This window comes from Lepus europaeus, chromosome 15 (assembly GCF_033115175.1).
Source record: "Lepus europaeus isolate LE1 chromosome 15, mLepTim1.pri, whole genome shotgun sequence".
NCBI lineage: Eukaryota > Metazoa > Chordata > Mammalia > Lagomorpha > Leporidae > Lepus > Lepus europaeus.
The window spans coordinates 10469642-10491212 of NC_084841.1; the positions used below are offsets into that span (position 1 = coordinate 10469642).

Sequence of the window (21571 nt, forward strand, 5' to 3'; positions counted from 1 at the left end):
TGTATGGTTAATCAAATTGTATTTCTTATATGATTAATCAAATTATATTTCAATTCAAAAAATATAAACTTGCTGTTAATGACAAGCAACAGAAAGTTAACAGTTATTAATGATTAACTGTCAATAAGTTACTTTTTAAAAAAATAAAAGTCGACACTTCCTAAAGGTAGAAAATATTTTAAAAAACAACCATGGATGAATTATCCTATGGTTCTTTGAGGTACAGTCCAGAATGTCAGTTGTAATACAAACGATCTTCAAAAACTTCATGGAAAAATGCATTTTACTAGGAAAATATACAGTTTAACATTTTTTGCATCAATATAAATCTATATTCTTTTTTTTGACAAACTTTTTGAAGTGCCTTCATATGCATGGAAAATGTAATACACAATAAGTGCTTTTTCTCATAGACATCCTTACTCATAGATTCAGATTAGAAATATGGAAGTAGATCTCAGAGAATACTTTCATTAAGAATGAAAAGGAGTTTCTAAATCTGCCCACCAGACGTATCATCTATGAACCCAGTGTCAACACTCAGTCCCACTGGTGCAGACAGCGTCATCTGCAGACTAAAGGTGTAGAAATCCTCAACTCACAGGGTCACTGCTGTACAAAGGATCACAGCATTTCTCAAGGGTGTACAAGTATTTGACATTGTCCTTGGCCTCATTAGCCGCATCAGTGATTCGAATATCCGTCTCCCGCCATATCTATGCACAATACAGGAAAGCAATTTTAATGCAATCACTCATAGAGAAATTTCCCCTGCAACAACTCCTAAAATCACCACAAGCCCCTTCACTCAGATTTTCAGTGTGTTCTCTGCGTCTTACCTAAAACTGAATCCAGAGGGGTGAAGGAGACTGCTTCTCTGAAGAGCGATTTTTCATATTTTACTACAATTTTAAAAGTATCTCGTCCAAGCCTTCTCTTATAAAAACCTATGCTACAAACAAGCACAGAGTACAAAGAGAGGGCAGACCCTCCCCTTAAGCCCACGTCTTCTCCCCTGCACTGCCTAACTCCCATTTATTCTGTCTTCCATTTTATAGCCCAAATTCACTTTCCCTAAACTCCTATAGTTGTGTTTATCCATTGACACAGCAATTGTTGATAACTACCAGCTATATGCCAGGACTTTAATATAATCTGGGAAATTCAAAATTGAAAAGATAATATAAAAAATGGGGGGGGGGCACTAAAAGGAAATGACTTAGCATAAGCCAACACATTCAGTTGACTTTATGAAAGTCCTACTGAGCAAATTTCTGAATGGTATAACATGCTCACCTCTCATATTTTATCGGGCCTTGATTTAAGGTAAATCTAAATCACATTCACTGATAAAAATTACTATTAAAATTATTAGCTGGATTGAAACATCCAATAAATGCTCATAAATGATCTTTATGGTAGCAGTGCCAGGTGAGTTAGGCAGCCTCTACCACAGCCCCTATTATCACCAACTTCTTGTGTTCACACTCTTGCATCATATCTTCTCCTTGCTTGATAAATGTAATGACTTGCTTTTTTAAAAAAATGTAACAAAAGTGATGGGCTGGGGCTGGTGCTGTGGCATAGCGGATAAAGCCACCGCCTGCAGTGCCAGCATCCCATATGAGCACTGGTTCAAGTCTCTCGGCTGCTCCACTTCCAATCCCACTCTCTGCTGTGGCCTGGGAAAGCAGTAGAAAATGGCCCAAGTCTTTGGGACCCTGTACCCATGTGGGAGACCTGGAAGAAGCTCCTGGATCCTGGCTTGGATCAGCGCAGCTCCGGCAGTTGTGGCCAACTGGGGAGTGAACCAGTGGATGGAAGACCTGTCTGTCTGTCTGTCTGTCTCTCTCTCTCTCTCTCTCTCTCTCAATCTCTGTGACTCTGCCTTTCAAATAAAATAAATAAATCTTCTTAAAAAATTGATGGGCTATCACTCCCAGGAACAGTTTATGAAAAGACTGTGATGTCTCTGTTGAATTCTCTCATACTCTCTTCCTTGCTCCTTGGAAGGGAAGTCAGCTGCCATGCTGTAAGCCACCATACTGATGCCCTATAGAAGGGTAAGGAACTGAAAGGAGCTTCCAACTAACATCCAGCAAGGAACTGAAACCTGCAACAAATGTGGAAGCAGATCTCCCCAGCTGAGCCTTCAGATGAGCCAACCTCCTGACGGCAGCCTCATGAGAGACCCCGAGTCAGAGGAACTCAGTTGTGTTGTACCCTGATTCCTGACCTGGAAATTGTGAGATAAAAATGCTGCTAAGTCTTGGGGTAATTTATTTTGTAGTATAAAACTAATATATTAGGACTAAAAAATAAATACAGATAAATTTTCATTATTACCACTTCTAGCTAACCTAAATTCATAATATATATTCATATTAGCAGGTTATATCTTAATTACATGCAATGCCCTCTAATAATATATATCCATACACATAGACCAGCCAAAAAATTCTTTAATTCAAAGTCTATTTTCACACCATCCAAAACTACATAAGGATAATATCCAATCTTAAAGGCTTATCATAAAGATATAATAAAATTTTTCTGTTCCTAATTACTCTATGAAATTATTCATAGAGAAGTCTCAATTATATTTCAAAAGCCAAAATAAAGGGTTGATAACCTTCAGAAGTCTTGACTTTGCAGCAGCAAGGACTGCCAAAACAGCCTTCACATCAGGGCTCTTCAGCTCCTCCAGAAGGTAGTTAAACTTGGACAATCTCTTTTTCCAGTACTCCAACTCTGCTCGGGGCCCAACGTCATCTGACTCCTTCCGCAGCTGGTTGTTTTCAGCAAGAACCTGCAAAATGTTGGGGGGAGAAGTGAGCCACTGAGAGAGGGCTAGAGGCGTGAAAGTTTTACATAAGCAAAATAAGAAAGAAATTATATTACCTAAATTATGTTATATTTTGTTCATTTACAAACTTTGAGTCTCTTACTAACTTGTCTCCATTTTCAAAACTTCAACAAAAATTGAGTTGACTTTTCTCACTGAAAAACACTTCATTAATGAACTTTTTAAGGCCCTAATTTTAGAAATCTTGACTGTTCCTTTACTATATAAACTTGGAGCACTATAACAATAGATAACCCTATGTCTGTGGCTATTAAATTCTTTTTTTTAAAGATTTATTTATTTTATTTTAAAGTCAGAGTTACAGAGAGAGAGAGAGAGAGAGAGAGAGAGAGAGAGGTCTTCCATCCGATGGTTCACTCTCCAATTGGCCGCAACTGCTGGAGCTGTGCCGATCCAAAGCCAGGAGCCAGGAGCTTCTTCCAGGTCTCCCACGCAGGTGCAGGGGCCCAAAGACTTGGGCCATCTTCTACTGCTTTCCCAGGACATAGCAGAGAGCTGGATCGGAAGAGGAGCAGCCAGGACTAGAACCGGTGCCCATATGGGATGTCGGCCCTTCAATCCAGGGCGTTAACCTGCTGTGCCACAGTGCCAGCCCCAATGGCTATTAAATTCTAATTACACTTACTTTTTGGTGAAATGTCCACCTTTATAAAAAAAATTTTATTATAAGCCTTAAGCTCCCTTTTGGAGAAAATACTCAATTAGAAAACTCCTTATACTTCTACAGAGATTGTAGTTACATAAGTATATAAAGTCACTTACTATGATCTCTTGCGATTCTTACTCCCTTCCTAACTAACAATGTAAGTAATCTCCACCTTGAACCTCTTATCTTTATAAGGACTTGCAGTGAAACAAATGAGCATGTCATGTAACTTCATCTATCGACTGGTTCAGTAACAGGGAATCTGAAATGGACGTTGGTTTCTGAAAGTTACCTGTTCAATCTGTCTGATCCATACTTTCATACAACTCTCTACTTTTTCCAAAGTCTCAGGATTATTAGCCAGAGTCAAGTAGTCTATTGGTTCCTTCAGGGTTTTCAGTTGAAATATCTCACACTTTTGAAAATTCACCTAATTAAAACAAAAAATAAATAGTAAGTTGATGGTTCTAAAAATCAGACACACATTTTTTGATCAACCCTAAGTCTAGACAGATCCTAAAGGGATCCTTTAATCTAAACTATCTCCATCAACAAAGATGCTTGCACGTATGGTGTACAATATATAATGACCAATCTCCCCTATGCATTGAGTAGCACTTAAGATGGTTGATTCTTACATCAAATTTAGAGGAGAAAGAGAGAGAAAGTGTGGGGGGAGGGAGGGAAAACAAATCAAAATATCACAGGATTAGGAAATTAACAGGAAATGTGAAAATTATCTAGTCAATTTATAAAGCAGAACAGATTGGCAGGGCAGGGGGTGAAAGGGTAGTTCCTAATCTATGGTTTATTGTTTGGAACTAAGGAAAGGTAAAGACTTTCATATCCCTGTCAACCACATCCTTACAGCTGGAAAGTTCAATGGTAAACACTTGGATTCAGTTCAGGGGACAGGAAAGTGCACTTTGACTTGCCAAAGATGTGTTTTTATACACAAAATACGCAGACTTCACAGAAAGGACTTCTCTATTTGATTAGGACTTTCTGGCGAAGGTACACCCGGTACCTTCAGTTCTTAGGCCCAATCTAGCTTTACCTATAGTCCAGTTCTGTTGTGTCTTTCAATGGGTTCAGAAGAGACATAGCTATTTGTCACTCTCAAACCCCAGCAGGGCCAAGGAACCACTTTTCAAAGCTCAGGTCCCACCCCTGGGAAACCAAAGACCCTAGGGGAAATGGAAGAGAAAAGCATTTGCTGGGTGAGGTAGTGTCCCTGCTACTGGGGCCTGCCCCAGGAAACACAACCACCCAGAACATTGCTCTCAAGGTTTTCCATTTACTTCGGTCAGCTTCCTAATAAGCCCTGACCCCTGACCCTGACCAGGTTCCTGGTCCTGCCTCCCAAGCTCATCCCCGCTCAGAAGCGACTGCAATCCATTCAGAGCCCAGGCTCTGCATCTGATGTTTCCCCATGGGGCTCAGAGATGCTACTCTTTCCTCCTTGAATCAGCCTCCATTCTCTATCTTCTTCACTTTGCTTCTCTCTGGGAAACACCAAGGCCAACCTGCCTCCACTCATTTCCACGCGCCTTAAGCTCAGGCTGCAGCAGCCCAGATGGGCCTTCCAGAACTCCCCCTAGGGTCCCAGAAACCTTAAGGAGCCAGCTCAAAACCCACGACCTCTCCCACTCAGTGGAGTACGTCTCCCAATTCAAGTCCCAGTGCACTTCCAACCCAACTCCCTGCTAATGCTCCAGAGAAAGCGATAGAAAATGTCTCAAGTGCTTGGACGCCTGCACCCATGTGGAGACCCAGATGGAGTACCAGGCTCCCGGCTCCAGCCTGGCCCAGGCCCAATCATTGTTGCCATTTGGGGAGTGAGTAAATAGATGGAAGATCTGTCTGTCTTTCCCTCTATCTCTGCCTTTCAAATCAATAAACAAATATAAAAAAAGAAGAAGAATCCCTCTCAACATCCCAAGAGAATCAGTGTCCTGTAGAGAGAGGGCAGATTGTCACTTGCCATGTGTATCATTGGAGCCATTTCTCCATTCCCATACACACCTGATCTCAACTCTGTCAACTTCCAGTGCCTTTATTTCCTCTATCCTCTCTCCCACCTTCCCCCAAAACACACACACACACACACACACACTGTATTCTCACTCTCTGCCTCAAGTGATCACAAACACAGGGAAATAAAATCTCACATTTGACATATATACACGTAAAGGCCCTTTTAGTCACTGGCTGAACCATAGGATCCAACACCTTCTCCCCAAACTCATCAATTTTCCTTTCCTTCTTCCTATCTCTTCATTATTTCCTCCCACCCCTACACACACACACACACACACACCACTCTTGCTCCAAATTCTTTTAATTCTAGGATACACAGCAATGCCATGAGCATTTCATACTCCCGAATTCATAAACATTCAACACATCTAACTGAGAAAAATCTCAAATCATTGCCAACAATCTTATGAAACCCTGGAATGCATTCATCACATGCATTTTAGATTAAATCTAGTCACCACCATATCTTGAGAGGGCAAAAATAATTGTCAAGAGAATTATTTCAAGATTTTCAACCCGGTGGAATTAAGACCATCCAAAAAAAATATCATCCACTTGTATATTACATTTGCTGACCACCTGGTCATTTTAAAGGGAAAACTTATTCATCCTTACCTTCTCCTTCAAACTCTCCTGTGCACCCAACAGGACATTCACAAAACCTTCCAGAGAGTTCAGGAACTCTTGCTGGATGTTAGATGCTTCCTGAAGACCCTGGAGCTCATCCCAGCCGTGGCTCGTGGCCCTGAGTGCAGGGATGAAGATGTCTGACAGCAGCTGTCTCATGCTGTTCAACAGGCCCCCATCTGCAGTATCCAACATGTTGAAGCTCACCTCCTGGGAAGCAATTAGTAGACTCTTCACTGCAAAAATTATCCTCAACTGCAACATAGCTTCTAAGTCATTTCTAAATATTGTTAATTAATCAAATCTCAAGTGTATCTGCCCGACAATTTGTCATTTTGATACTCTGGTTAAAAAATAAGCTTTAGACTATCCTCAAATGCAATTAACAGAATATATGCAAGAAATTAATAGAACACTATATATTTCCCATTTTATTTTCTCCAAAAAGACAATGTATCCAACAAGGACTGGGGGGATTTTTTATGGGTGTACTTCACTGTACATAAAAGTTACATATGCACCTGCAGAAACCTTATTCTAAATGTACCAAATTTACCACTACATGAATTATATATGGAAAATTATCCTGAAAAGGAGAGACCTCACTGTATACATACACACAATGTTAAATCAATTTTATTAATAAATACTAAGCCGCCTTAGAACATTTTAGGGAAATGTCCTCTTAATTGCTTACTTTAAATGCTTTAAAACCATTTCTTTGGAAGTAGTTTTGGATATTGTAATGAACACAATGGTTGTCTCACAAGGAGGGACATTTTATGCAGTTTACATGATTTTGGAAATCTGGGGTTAACATTAACTGCTGCCCTTACCCGATGGATGTTCTCAGGGGTGATGGCTTTGGAAGGGTCAGGCCTGATGAAGAACACACACACTCCTGTAAGAGCAACATCTTTTCCCTCGGTCACAAACACCTTAGTTTTTTTTATCTTTCCAGAAACAGGATTTCCCCCTCCTGGAGAGCCAAGCTGTCCTACAATGCAAAAGAATCGTAGTTTCACAGATCCTATTTGTAGTTTATATTTCCTGTTAAAATACCATCATCTTTAACTGATCTATGTGTCCTGGCTGGGGCCACCCCTTGAACAATCTCCAGCTTGAGCCCTAAAGGGATCTAAAATGATTGGCTTGGCCGGCGCTGTGGCTTAACAGGCTAATCCTCCGCCTTGCGGCGCTGGCACCCCAGGTTCTAGTCCCGGTTGGGGCACCGGATTCTATCCCGGTTGCCCCTCTTCCAGGCCAGCTCTCTGCTGTGGCCTGGGAAGGCAGTGGAGGATGGCCCAAGTGCTTGGGCCCCGCACCCGCATGGGAGACCAGGAGAAGCACCTGGCTCCGGGCTTCGGATCAGCGAGATGTGCCGGCCGCAGTGGCCATTGGAGGGTGAACCAACGGCAAAAAGGAAGACCTTTCTCTCTGTCTCTCTCTCTCTCACTATCCACTCTGCCTGTCAAAAACAGTAAAAAAAAAAAAAAAAAAAAAAAAAAAAAGATTGGCTTGATTCCAGATCACAGCTCAGGCAGTGAGGAAGAATCAGGGATAGAAAATATCCATCGGTGTGGCTTGTTCCAGGACCTCTGCTAGGTACCTTTTCCACATTGCTAAAACTCACAACTGTGATACAGCTCTAACCTGTTGCAGGTCACACAGCCACCAGATGGCAGAGCCATGGTCAAAAATTAGCTCAGGGGCCGGCCCTGTGGCACAGTAGGTTAATCCTCCTTCTGCAGTGCTGGCATCCCATATGGGTGCCGATTCTAGTCCCAGCTGCCCCTCTTCCAATTCAGCTCTCTGCTGTGGCCTGGGAAAGCAGTAGAAGATGGCCCAAGTGCTTGGGCCCCTGTACCCACATGGGAGACCAGGAAGAAGCACCTGGCTCCTGGCTTCAGATCGGCGTAGCTCCAGGCATTGCGGCCATTTGGGGATTGAACCAATAGGAGGAAGACCTTTCTCTCTGTCTCTCCCTCTCATTGTCTGTAACTCTACCTCTCAAATAAATAAATAAAATCTTTTTTAAAAAATTAGCTCAGGAGGCAGGTGCTGTGGCACAGTGGATTAAGCTGTCACTTGGAACACCCACACCCCATATCAGAGTACCTGGGATTATGTTCTGCCTGGTTTTTGGTGCAGCTTCCTGCTAACGCACACCCTGGGTGGCAGCAGATAAGCCCCAGTAATGGAGTCCTAGCCACCCTGGCTTCAGTGTAGCCAGTCCTAGCTTTTGCAGGCATTTGAGGAATGAACCAACAATCAGACAATGTCTTTCTCTCTCTCTCTCTCTCTCTCTCTCTCTCTCTCTCTCTCTCTCTCTCTCTTCCCCCCTCTTTCAAATAAATATAAATAATAAATAAACTTTAAATAAAAAATTTAAAAAACACAGTTCTGGCTCCAAAACTCAATACTCTCACTTCCCCATGTTGTATTTACACTGTCATAGTCAGTGTAGCTGGCCAGTCCTTTAGTACATTGCTAAAGTCTAGATTGTACAGAGGTAAAACCATGTGGTGATTAATGTGTGGGCCCTGGAGTCAGACTCCCATGGCTTCAATCTACAGCTGAAATTCCTAGCCATGTGATACTGGGCAAGTTGCTTAATCTTTCATCCACCGGTTCACTCCACAAATGGCTGCAACAGCCAGAGCTGGGCCAGGCTAAAACCAGGAACTCAAAACTCCATCCAGGTCTCCCACATGGTTGGCAGGTACCCAAGTATTTGGGCCATCATATGCTGCTTCCAATGCATGTTAGCAAGTAGCTAGATCAGAAACTGAGCAGCCAGGACTCCAACCAGTACCCCAGTATGGATGTGGACATTGAAAACAGCACCTTAATCTGTTGCACCAAAACACTCTCCCCAACTTTTAGTTTTTAAACAAATAAATTCATACTCTATGCCAAAAGCAATAACTATTTTTCCTTCTCCTCAAAATGGCAATAAAGCATGTTTTTATTTGAGGGACATAGAGACACAGAGAAAGACATCTCATCTGCTGGGAGTGGATTCCTGCAATGGCCAGGATTGAGTCGTCAAAACCAGGAGCCTGGAAGTCAATCCAGGTCTCCCATACAAGTGGCCGGAACCCGATTCCTTGAGTCAACGCTGCTGCCTCCTAGAGTCTGCATTAGCAGGAGGCTGGAGTCAGGAGCTGGAGCTGCCTAGCAAATCCAGGTACTCTAATGGAATGTGAGCCTCTTATCTGGCATCTTAACTGCTAGGCTAAATAAACACCCCATGATATTCCATAACATATCCATATATGTCTCTAGTTAGGCCTTAAAATATAAGTTAATCTATTGGAAAGTAGAAGTCCAGCTGAGTCCACAGAAAGATTCGCAAATTTTCCTAAGTGAAAGAACTAAACTTGTCATTCAATATTATACATTTAAATCAGAATCAATAAAAAATAAGCATAATATAATAGCTAAAAATTTTGTGCTATGCCTCTTGACAATAATTCCTATGTTAGCAAGAAATAGCGCTATCCAGATGAGAACAGATGGCCATTAGAAGTTCCAGAACATAATTACATAAGAATGAACTCACATATAATCTCCTTTATTATTCCCCTCTTGCCAGCACAGCAATAGAGACAGAAAACAAAGCACCTCCAACAGAGTCCGAGCAAGCAGGCTAAATGACCAGCATTATCTGTGCTCTATGCTTGAGGTGGAAACAGAATTTCTTTTTATAAGATTTACTTATTATAGCAGGTATGGAAAGCCAAGATATCATGGAAAAAAAAAAAAAGTCCTAAATGAATGATCTCTGTGAGTGAGATCCCAGTGGAAAGAACGGGGCCATCAAAGAAGGAGGTACCCTTCTCCGAAGAGAGGAGAGAACTTCCACTTTGACTATGACCCTATCGGAATAAGATCAAAGTCAGCGAACTCTAAAGGCTTCCATAGCCCTGGCAACTCATGACTAGAGCCTAGGGAGATTACTGACGCCATGAACAGGAGTGTCAAATTGTTAAATCAGCAACAGGAGTCACTGTGTACTTACACCCCATGTGGGATCTGTCCCTAATGTGTCGTCTAAAGCGAAGTGATGCTATAACTAGTACTGAAACAGTATTTTTACACTTTGTGTTTCTGTGTGGGCACAAACTGATGAGGTCTTTACTAATTATATATTGAAGTGATCTTCTGCATATAAAGAGAATTGGAAATGAAAAAAAAAAAAACAACCTGGTGTTAAAATGGAAATGGCATAGAAAATTAATTAATTTGAAAAAAAAATTATGTAGGTTCTCTGTCTTTAATGTGCTGTACATTGCTATTTAATGCTATAATTAGTAATCCAATGGTAGTTTTTTTTCAATTTATGTTGCTATATGGGAAAAATGTTGAAATCTTTACCTAATAATATACTAAACTGATCTTCTGTATACAAAGAGAATTGAAAATGAATCTTTACATGAATGGAAGGGGAAAGGGAGTGGGAAAGGGGAGGGTTGCGGGCGGGAGGGAAGTTATGGGAGGGGGGAGGCCATTGTAACCCATAAGCTGTACTTTGGAAATTTATATTCATTAAATAAAAGTTTAATAAAAAAAAAAAAGATTTACTTATTTGTAAGTCAGAGTACAGAGATAGAGAGACAGAGAGAGATCTTCCATCAGCTGGTTCACTCCCCCAGATGCCCACAACAGCCACAGATAGGCCACACCAAAGCCAGGAACCAACAGTTTCTTCCAAGTCTCCCATGTGGGTAGCAGGGCCCGAAGCACTTGGGCCATCTTCTGCTACTTTCCCCAGGCCATTAGCAAGGAGCTGGATCAAAAGTGGAGCAGCTGAGACAGGAACCAGCGCCTATATGGGATGCCAGCGTTGCATGTGGCGGCTTTACCCACTAAGCCATAGTCCAGTCCCAACAAAATTTCTTCCCAGGACCACATCCACCACAATTCTGGCTCCCCTATATCACTTTGCATCCCCATATCTACCCTGCTGTTGCTCCTCTACCACCCCTATCCCTGAAGTAGTAAGAGGTCTGCTCAGTGCCCACAGTGGCTTTCCTCTTTGTGCCAATCTCAAACAAATCTGAGGACATATTACTGGGTCATTTGACATCAAATTTGTATACCTGTTTCTGCTGCCTCCATATCCTGATAGTAAAACATAAGGTGACGTAGACCTCCAACAGCAAAAAGTTGATCAATTCTTTCAACCTGTAAAAAAAAAAAAAAAGCAGAGTCTAAGTTCTGTTCTGATTTACAAACTTCTAAACAGTCAATAGCACAGTTTCAAATTCATATGAGAAGAATAAGGATAACATCTACATACATATCAGAAAAGCTAGTATCAAAAAAGCAGAATATAGCAAGAATGTGGAAAACCTGGGAGTCTTGTGAACTGTCAGTGGGAAAGTAAAATGGCGAAGCCATTGTTGAAAATGTCATTCAGGTTCCTCAAAAACTGAAGAAGAGAATTACCATACAATCCAGCAACCCTACTTCTACTGCTTTCCCAGGCCATAGCAGAGAGCTGGATGGGAAGTGGAGCAGCTGGGACTCAAACTGGCACCCATATGGGATGCCAGCACTGCAGGTGGTGGCTTTACCCACTACACCACAGAGCCAGCCCCAAGAAGGCAAATTTTTTTTTTGACAGGCAGAGTTAGACAGTGAGAGAGAGAGACAGAGAGAAAGGTCTTCCTTTTCCGTTGGTTCACCCCCCAAATGGCTGCTACGGCCAGTGCGGGTGTGCTGTGCCGATCCAAAGCCAGGAGCCAGGTGCTTCCTCCTGGTCTCCCATGTGAGTGCAGGGCCCAAGGACCTGGGCCATCCTCCGCTGCACTCCCGGGCCACAGCAGAGAGCTGGCCTGGAAGAGGGGCAACTGGGACAGAATCCAGCGCCCCGACCGGGACTAGAACCCGGTGTGCCGGCGCCGCAGGTGGAGGATTAGCCTAGTGAGCCGAGGCACCGGCCCAAGAAGGCAATTTTAACATATGTTATCACAGTGCTTCTTTACACCTTGGAAACATTACGCCAAATGAAACAAATCAATCACAAAAGAACAAATATTTTATGATTCCAGTTATATAAAGGATCTCACATGCTCAGATTCCTAAAACTGTGGTAGCCAGGGTCTGGAGAGAAAGGAGAATTGGTAAGTTGTTGTTTAATGGAAATAGAATTCCTGTTCTGCAAGATAAAAAGAGTTCTAGGGACTTTCATACAACAAGGTGAATTCACTTAATACTAACCTGAACACTTAAAGTGTTTAAGTTGGTAAATTTTGTGCTGTGCAAATTTTGTCATAATTCAAGATAACATTTTAGAGAATAAAAGCTAGCCTGAACATTTAAGTGTGAAAATAAGCCCCCTTCAATTTCTACTACATTGTAGACAAGGGTTAAACCCTTATACCTAAAGCAAAGAAAGTTGCCCTATTCCCTTGTTGAGAATGCTGCAAGAGCAAGGAGAGAATGAGAGATTCACCTCCCAGCCCAAGCAGTAGGGGATCACTTCCATCACAGCCAGGAATATTACTCTTGCCATGCTAGCCTTGCTTTAGAGCTGGGGCCAGCTGGTTTCATTAAACTCCTAGGTTCTAACATTTCTACATCCTAAGCTTGCCATAGCAGTTTGACTTGGGATTACTACAGTCCTGAATCTTTGCCCCTTTATTCCACCAATATTATCCCAAATCCAGATGTGTGAATTGGGATGCAGAAGAAGTGAAGTATTTCACCTCTAGAGTAAGTTCCCCAAGACTGGATCATCTATGTGGCCCTTTCTCCTTCCATGCCCCTGTTTTGGAGGTAATAATATTACCTACCTCCAGATATTGAATGAAATCATAGAAAATGTCACTTAGAACATGGAATGACACATGGTAAACGTTCAAACAACGTTAACAATGGTGAGAAGCTGAAAGGCATAGGACAGTTTCTTAACTCCCTCCTGTCTTCTCTGTGTTCTTCCTTTTTTTTTTTTTTCCTAATGCCTAGTCTTAAAAAAAATACCTTCTGGGGGGCCAGTGCTGTGGCGCAGTGGGTTAACATCCTGGCCTGAAGCGCCAACATCCCATGTGGGCGCCGGTTCGAGTCCCGGCTACTCTACTTCCCATCCAGCTCTCTGCTATGGCCTGGGATAGCAGCGGAGGAGGTCCCAGGCCCTTGGGCCCCTGCACCCACATGGGAGACCCGGAGAAAGCTCCTGGCTCCTGGCTTTGGATTGGTGCAGTTCCAGCCGTTGTGGCCAATTGGGGAGTGAACCATCGGATGGAAGACCTCTCTCTCTCTCTCTTTCTCTCTTTCTCTCTCTCTGTTCCCCCTTCTCTCTGTGTAACTCTGACTTTCAAGTAAAATAAATAAATCTTTAAAAAAAACAACACCTTCTAGAATCATCATAGGGCTTCTGAAATTCTGATATGCTCAATACCCAGGAAATGGTATCTTCCCATTTCTGGCCATCTCCACCCAAGCACAAATCACCAACCAAACCACAGGCTTTGGAAAGAAATTATAACAGAAAATAAATTCAAGGTCAGAAACAAAAGTGTCAGCTGCACAACCAAAGTTAAAGCCACAAAACCATGACACCATTCAGTCGCCAAGCCTGGAAAACAGGATCAGTGCAAAAAAAAAAAGAAAAGAAAGAAAAGAAAAGAGAAAGAAAAAAAGAAGAGAGAAAGAAAGAAAGAAAGAAAGAAAGAAAGAAAGAAAAAAGAAAAGAAAAGAAAAGAAAAGAAAAAGATAAGCAAGCACCTTGAGAGGAGATTGCATTCCCCTTGCTCACATTCTAAAATGGTGCAGAAGCTCAACATCTTTGGATGTACAGATGTCAGTAACACCATCAGAACAGTGGAACTCAAGTAATATAATCTCCCCTCAACCTAGACAGCTGGAGAGCCAACACCATAGGGCAGTGTCCACGAGCCATCCATACCCCTTATGATCAAGTCAGTGACAACGCCCACACATCACACCTGATTGCCATCCAGAATGGCATCCTCCACTTCAGTTTTGTTCAGGTCCAAACAGGAAGCTACAATTGCAAATAAATACTCATGCCTCCCATCCAGGTGAGCCCGCTTTGCTTCCTTCTCTTCCTTCAATCGTTGCTAAAAGAAAAGAATAAAAATGCTGTATGGAAAACACAGTTCTCAAATGGATTAATTTTGTATAATCATTTCATACTATTGTTTTTTCAAGTCTTAGGTATCTAGATAACAGACAACTTAATGGTACTAGTTTTTAAGTACTATCTTCTATTTTTAGAAAAATGTTATTTCTCCTATGAAAAATGTGTGCTCCTGTTTTGAAACTGCATAAAAAATAGAAGCCAAAAGAGAGAATAAAGATAATTTACCAAACAGAAATTATTACACTAACATTTTTTTCTAAATCTTTACAGACTTATTTCTACACACACATAAGCATTTAACAGATACACAAAAAGAGAGATTTCCATTTTTGTGAACACTTTGCTAAGCCATTAGATAAACATTCTTCTACACCAACTCCTATCTTTCTTGTCTGTATACAGGTTCATATTTGGTCTTGACACCAATTCATGAATTCCACTGCTCACTTTTTGACTATGGGATGCTAATTGAAATAACAGGGTGTGTTCAACATAACCAGTGTGGGAAGTTTGAAACATAGCTTTCCATATGCTCTATGCTCATACAAATAGGACAAACACACAATCTACATTCATATTCTCTCTTAACAATGTATCATGGACGTCTCTCTAGTTTAATTCTGACCAGCCCAACCTGCATAACAGCTGCAAAGTATTCCACAGAAAAGTATCATAATTTAATCAACTTTTTGCCACTACTAGAGAGTCAGCTTCCAATGCAATTCTTTTTTTTTAATTAAACTTTTATTTAATGAATATAAATTTCCAAAGTACAGCTTATGGGTTACAATGGCTTCCCCCCTCCCAAAACTTCCCTCCCACCCACAACCCTCCCCTTTCCCACTCCCTCTCCCCTTCCAATCACATCATGATTCATTTTCAATTCTCTTTATATACAGAAGATCAGTTTAGTATATATGAGGTAACAATGCAATTCTTAAAATAAGCACATTACCCTTAGTGACAACCAGTTGCTCCCACTAGGAGGAAAGTTAACCCATCTGGATCCCTTCTTTTAATCAAGAAAAATTCAAATAAATCCCAAATGTGTGCCAGCACTATGGATGCAAAAACAACCCAGAACCCTCAAAAAAGCTAAGAGCCTGGCCAGGTGACCATGGTAGGGCAGCACAACAGTTCCTGCAGAGGCCTCAGATTTAGGAGTCCCTAAATGCAGTAGTTATGGGTTTTCACACAAGAGCAAAAAGATGATCTGCCACCCTTGCCTAGGGTGACAGAAAAGCTTTCAGGAAGAGGCAGCATAAGCCAAGATTGAAGAAAAGTTAACCACACTCCCCAGAATACAAGAGTTTGGGCACACGCAAAGGCCAAGAGGCATGAGAAAACATGTTAGTGCCGGCACTGTGGCATAGTAGGTTAATCCTCTGCATGTGGCGCTGGCATCTCATATGGGCACTTGTTCAAGTCCCAGCTGCTCCACTTCAAATCCAGCTCCCTGCTAATGGCCTGGGAAAGCAGCAGAGGATGGCCCAAGTGTTTGAGCCCCAGCACCCATGTGGGAGATCTGGAAGAAGCTCTTGGCTCCTGACCTTGGATCAGCCCAGCTCTGGCCATTGTAGCCATTTGGGGAGTGAACCAGCACATGGAAGATCTCTCAGTCTCTGTCTCTCTGTCTCTCTGTCTCTCTGTCTCTCTCTCTCTCTCTCTCTGTAACTCTACCTTTCAAAAAAAAATAAAAATCCTTCAAAAAAAGAAAATACATCACATTTGGTAAACTTCAAGGCAGCCAGATTGAACTATGAAGGACTAAGAAAACATAATAGGATATGAGAAAGAAGTCAGATCATAAGCCATTTGGGGAAGACTGCATAGGAAAATTTAAATGCCACTGAAATCCATGAAGAATCACTGATGAGTTTCAAATCAGGAGAGATAGATATTAAAGTATATGTGCGTCCCAAAAAATCCACCATTCTGACAAGAGTAGAAAGTAGACAGAAGTGACATAGGCCTAGAGGCAGCCAAGGGGATCATGGTGGCATTCCTGAGACAAGAAACACATCAGAGGAGGGCCGGCGCTGCGGCTCAATAGGCTAATCCTCCACCTAGCGGCGCCGGCACACCAGGGTCTAGTCCCGGTCGGGGCACCGATCCTGTCCCGGTTGCCCCTCTTCCAGGCCAGCTCTCTGCTGTGGCCAGGGAGTGCAGTGGAGGATGGCCCAAGTGCTTGGGCCCTGCACCCCATGGGAGACCAGGAGAAGCACCTGGCTCCTGCCATCGGATCAGCGCGGTGCACCAGCCGCAGCGCGCCTACCGCGGCAGCCATTGGAGGGTGAACCAACGGCAAAAGGAAGTCCTTTCTCTCTGTCTCTCTCTCTACTGTCCACTCTGCCTGTCAAAAATAAAAATAAAATAAAATAAATTAAAAAAAAGAAACACATCAGAGGAACAGGTGGAAGCAGCACAACCACAGGTTGAGCTTCTGGGTGTGCTGGATGCAAGGATGTTTCAATATACAAGGGTAAGTGGCAGGTAGACCACTGTCAACATGGATCTGGAGAAAATCACAGTGAAGATACAGATATGGGCACAGGTTCTCAACCCAGCACTACTGACTTTGTGGGCCCAACCAGTCTTGTCCTTTGAAGTCCTGTCTGTGCATGGTGGTGTATTTAGCACCATCTTTGGTCTCCCAGCTTGTAGACACTAGTAGCTATCCATTACCAACTTTTAAGAATGAAAAGTATCCACAGACATTGCCAAACATTCCCTGTGTGACAAAATTACCAACACTACTCCCCACCATAGAGAACCATCAATATAATACACACATAGACAGAGACAGAGATAAATAAGACTGCAGTATAAAAACTGCATGGTCTCATGTGCAGTTATGCAGTACAAACTCTGCAAAAAACATGCAATAGCCCTTTCACACAGCAAGTGGTATGGGTCAAGCAAGATGAATAAATCACAAGTTAGGATGTGGCTTTCTAGCAAAGATATGGAGAAAAAAGATAAAAAGAAACTTGAGAAACACCAATAAGTCAGGAGCAAGGAAGGAAAGAAGTGCAAATGTGAAGAACAGACCATGAGTGCACAGGGCATGGAGAGGGAACCCAGAGACAGCAGCATTTATACACCACAAGATGCCCAATTGTACTAATGTTATAGAGAACTAAATGGGTTAATTAGGATATCTTTAGCTATTGTATTTATAAGGTGAATGCGGCATTCCACAGCTCTTTGGCAATGTGGCCATGCCACTAACTTATCTAGACAGAGAGACTGAATTTCCTCTCCCCTTGAATTTGGCTGGCCCTGTTACTACTTTCAACCCAAAGAATCTGGGGGTAAATCACTTGGTGAAACATCCTAGGCTACTTTATAAGACATGAGAAGCTTTTGTGTTTATATTTAGAATGCTTCCTGGAACTCAGCTACCATGCTGTAAGTCTAAGTCATATGAAGAGACCACATGAATGAAAACCAAGACATTGTAGGCAACAGTTCCAGCTGACCTCCTAGCTGACACACCAGCACCAACTTTCAGTCACATATGTAAGCCATCTTGGACATTCTGATCAATTCGAGCAGTTTAGTCAATGCCAGCCAGCAGAAGAACCACCCAGCTGAGTTCAGTCACCCACAGAATCAAGAAAGATAAAAGATAATGACTGTTGCTTTAGGTTCTTACCTTTTTTGGTATATTTTGTTATATAGCAATTGATAATAATCTGTTTAGAATAAAGTCAGTTGTTGGACAGGAAGCAAATGAATGCAGACTTGAAAAAGGAATGCAGGCAATGTGGTATAGTGGATTAAGCCACCACTTGGAATGCCTGAACCCCATATCAGAGGGCCAATCCAAGTCTCTGCTCCTCTGTTTCCACTCCATCTTCCCTCAATACAGCAGAAAATGACTCAAGGTCTTAGGTTCCTTGCACCCACATGGGAGACCCAGATGGAGCTCCTGGCTCCTAACTTTGAACTGGCTCAGCCCCAAATGTTATGGGCAGTTGGGGAGTAAACCAGCGGATAGAAGACCTCTCTCTCTCCCTGTCTCTCCCTCTCTCTTCATCACTCTGCTTTTCAAATAAATAAATAAATCTTTTTTAAAAGATTGGAAAAACATAAATATAAAGATACTAAATACAAACTACTTTTTCCAAAAACTTGACTCTAAAGCAAAAGAAGGTAGGCCAGCGCCGTGGCTCACTAGGCTAATCCTCCGCCTGCGGCACTAGCACCCCGGGTTCTAGTCCCGGTCAGGGCGCTGGAGTCTGTCCCGGTTGCTCCTCTTCCAGTCCAGCTCTCTGCTGTGGCCCGGGAGTGCAGTGGAGAATGGTCCAAGTCCTTGGGCCCTGCACCCGCATAGAAGACCAGGAGGAAGCTCCTGGCTCGGGTTTCAGATCAGCGCAGCGCGCCGGCCGCAGCGGCCATTGGAGGGTGAACCAACGGAAAAGGAAGACCTTTCTCTCTGTCTCTCTCTCTCACTGTCTACTCTGCCTGTCAAAAAAAAAAAAAAAAAAAAAAAGAAGCTGGTGCAAGTAGACAGAAGAAACTTTAGAGACAGGGGAGGATTCTTCTTAAGATAAATAAGTATCACAAAGAAGTAAGGATGAAAAAGTTGGGGATTTCAGTGTGATTGAAGGGTCATTGCTAACATTGTGTAATTTAAGTTCATTTCTCTGAAACTGAAGGACTATCTGAGAGGCAATTCATTTGTTGGGGAGATGATTAAGGTTTAAAAAATAAACACTATACCCATTTTCTTACTATTTCTCTCTTAAAAGGAACACAGGTCATGACCCAACATATACATTTCATAAGCATCAAATCACTATAAATGTAAGTATTCTCAAATGTCACCAAAAGAATAAAGATGCCCTGCTGTTCTAAACTGTTTTCTCCCTTCCTGGCAGGGAAAAATAAAAGCCTTTTCTCAAAGTTATCTCTCTGAGCTTGCACTAAAAGTCTTAACAGCTTGAGAACACAGGGGTCAACCAGGGGATGGAGGAATTCTGCAAAAGAAAGAGAAAGCAAATGCTCAAAACCAAAAAGAAACAAAAGAAGTAGTGAGACACAAGACTTGAGAGGTAAGGCAACCAAAGAGTCCTAAAAAAGACAAAACTTAAAGAAGATTCTGCCATGGCAACACATTACTCTATGCTTCAACTTTAAAAGACTCCCAAGGGGAGAAAATATTCAAATGGAGGGAAGGGGAGACTGATCCCTAAAATAGGATATGGTTATTCTATTTTCACTTAAATATCACAGAGGGGAAAAAACTTTCAAAACAGTTTTAGATATGCAAAGAAAATCATCAGCATTTTTAGGTAAATGTTCTCAAAAACTATTTTTAAAAGCATGTTGAGTTCACTATATTCTTAAATAAACTGATCGTTCTATCTTCTAAAAACAAGTAGTATAAAGTAAACCCTCCTATCATGTAGAAGAAAGACCATGATGTTTATCAATCTCAACTTTCAGTTCCTCACACCAAGGTATCCCAGTACAATGAGATTTTTTTATTTGTTTTTCACTACCATAAGAGCCAACAATGTCAAACAAATATTTAGTGATCAGATCAGTGCATTGTCAGTCCATAAGCCAGATCCTGAAGCATTGTGGTTGCTAGGCAACTACAGCTACAGGCACTCAGGTGACTGCCTCTCTGGGGCTGGCACATCCAGCTGGCCTTGGGAATGTCCAGGACACTTGATGAGTAAAAGCAGAATGGGATTAAGAAGGCAGGAAATAAACTATGAAATGATTTTTCTTCCCAAGTCTTAAGACTGCAGTGTATTGCATGAGCAAGCACCAATATGTAGGGTGGGGAGGATGGCCAGAAACCTCTTTAGTGCTCAATGAAATCTTGAGCAGTATTAAAGCATTTCTGTAGTTTCTGACAACATGTATTCTTAACTCTTTGGGATAGGAAGGTGGATAATGTGCTGCCTAACAGAAAATGAACACTGCTTCCTAGGTATGGCAAATGTCCCACTGAGAAAGGAGCACTGAATACAGAGTGGATTGCAGGTTCTAATCCCAGTTCTGCCACTAATTACATGACCTTGCAACTGTCATTTAACCTATGTTGCAGTTCTCCCAACTCCAATTCTGAAGTTGGACCAGGTGACAGCTAAGGTCCATTCCTCCTCTAACATGCGGGCTAATTATCATGTGTTGAAAAACTAAAATAGATGAGATTCTAAAATACAAATCCCAAAAAAAGATCCCAACACTATGTACTTTCCAAAGGTTCTAAGACTTTTTCTCAAAATCAATCCATCCATCCAAGTTTTTAAAAATACTAATCTTTACCTTTAACTCTGCATAACTAAAGTCCATGCAGACTTTCTTTTTTCTTTAAGAGTTATTTGTTTATTTGAAAGGCAGAGTTACAGAGAGGCAGAGGCAGAGAGAGACAGAGGTCTTCCATCTACTGGTTCAGTCTCAAAATGGCCACAATGGCTGGAGCTGCACCAATCTGAAACCAGGAGCCAAGAGCTTCCTCTGGGTCTCCAATGTGGGTGCAGGAGCCCAAGGATTTGGGCCATCTTCTACAGCCTTCCCAGGCCATAGCAGAGAGCAACATCAGAAGTGAAGCAGCCAGGACTCGAGCCAGTGGCCATATGGGATGCCAGCACTGCAGGCAGCAGCTTTACCTACTACACCACAGCACAGGGCCCCATGCAGACTTTCTATATACATACTCTGTATAAACTACTCACATCATCCATTGGTCTCTTTTTTTTTTTTTTTTTTTTTTTTGGTTATAGGTTCATAAGCCCCAACACAGAGGAGACCTTGTAGAAATGGAGATAAAAGTCTGAACTTGACCGATGGTTGTGAAGACTAAACTGCATGCAGTCTCAAGATAACAGTAAATCAATCAGCACTTGAATTAAAATAGCATGCCCAGAGCACACAGTTGGACTAGAGGTGGAGATGTGCACATCCCATATCAACTCCCATCTCTGCTCCAGATGCCAGCTTCCTGCTAATGTGCACCGTGGCAGGCAGCAGGTAATAGCTACAGTAGTTGGGTACCTGTCACCCACATGGAAGATCTGGTTCAGTTCTGGATCCTGGCATCACCAAGGATTTGACCCTAGACATCAAAATTTAGATGAAACACAACTTATTAATTATGATCGTTTTAACTGTACAACTGCTTAAGCTCGCTCTACCCTTAAAAAGCTCTGCCTTCTTGACAAGTTTGTCTCTGACCCAGACCCAGACCCACCCTCACTAACCCCATTGGATAGAAGTGGATAGAGGGCGGGGATATTAGGTCCAAAAGCCTCTTTGT

The 21571-nt window shown here is 42.2% G+C and overlaps 1 protein-coding gene across 1 annotated transcript in view; it reads right to left on the reverse strand.

Moving 5' to 3' along the window:
• DNAH5 (dynein axonemal heavy chain 5) overlaps positions 1–14932 on the reverse strand; it is a 265270-nt gene extending 250338 nt beyond the window's left edge. Inside the window, exons 1-8 of the mRNA XM_062212620.1 lie at positions 14927–14932; positions 14135–14269; positions 11285–11369; positions 7016–7176; positions 6168–6389; positions 3805–3942; positions 2633–2809; positions 603–716 (exon numbers count right to left, since the gene is read on the reverse strand). Of these exons, the coding sequence (XP_062068604.1) occupies positions 603–716; positions 2633–2809; positions 3805–3942; positions 6168–6389; positions 7016–7176; positions 11285–11369; positions 14135–14269; positions 14927–14932 (1038 nt within the window). The remainder of the gene's footprint in view (positions 1–602; positions 717–2632; positions 2810–3804; positions 3943–6167; positions 6390–7015; positions 7177–11284; positions 11370–14134; positions 14270–14926) is intronic.
• Positions 14933–21571: the final 6639 nt, after the last annotated feature.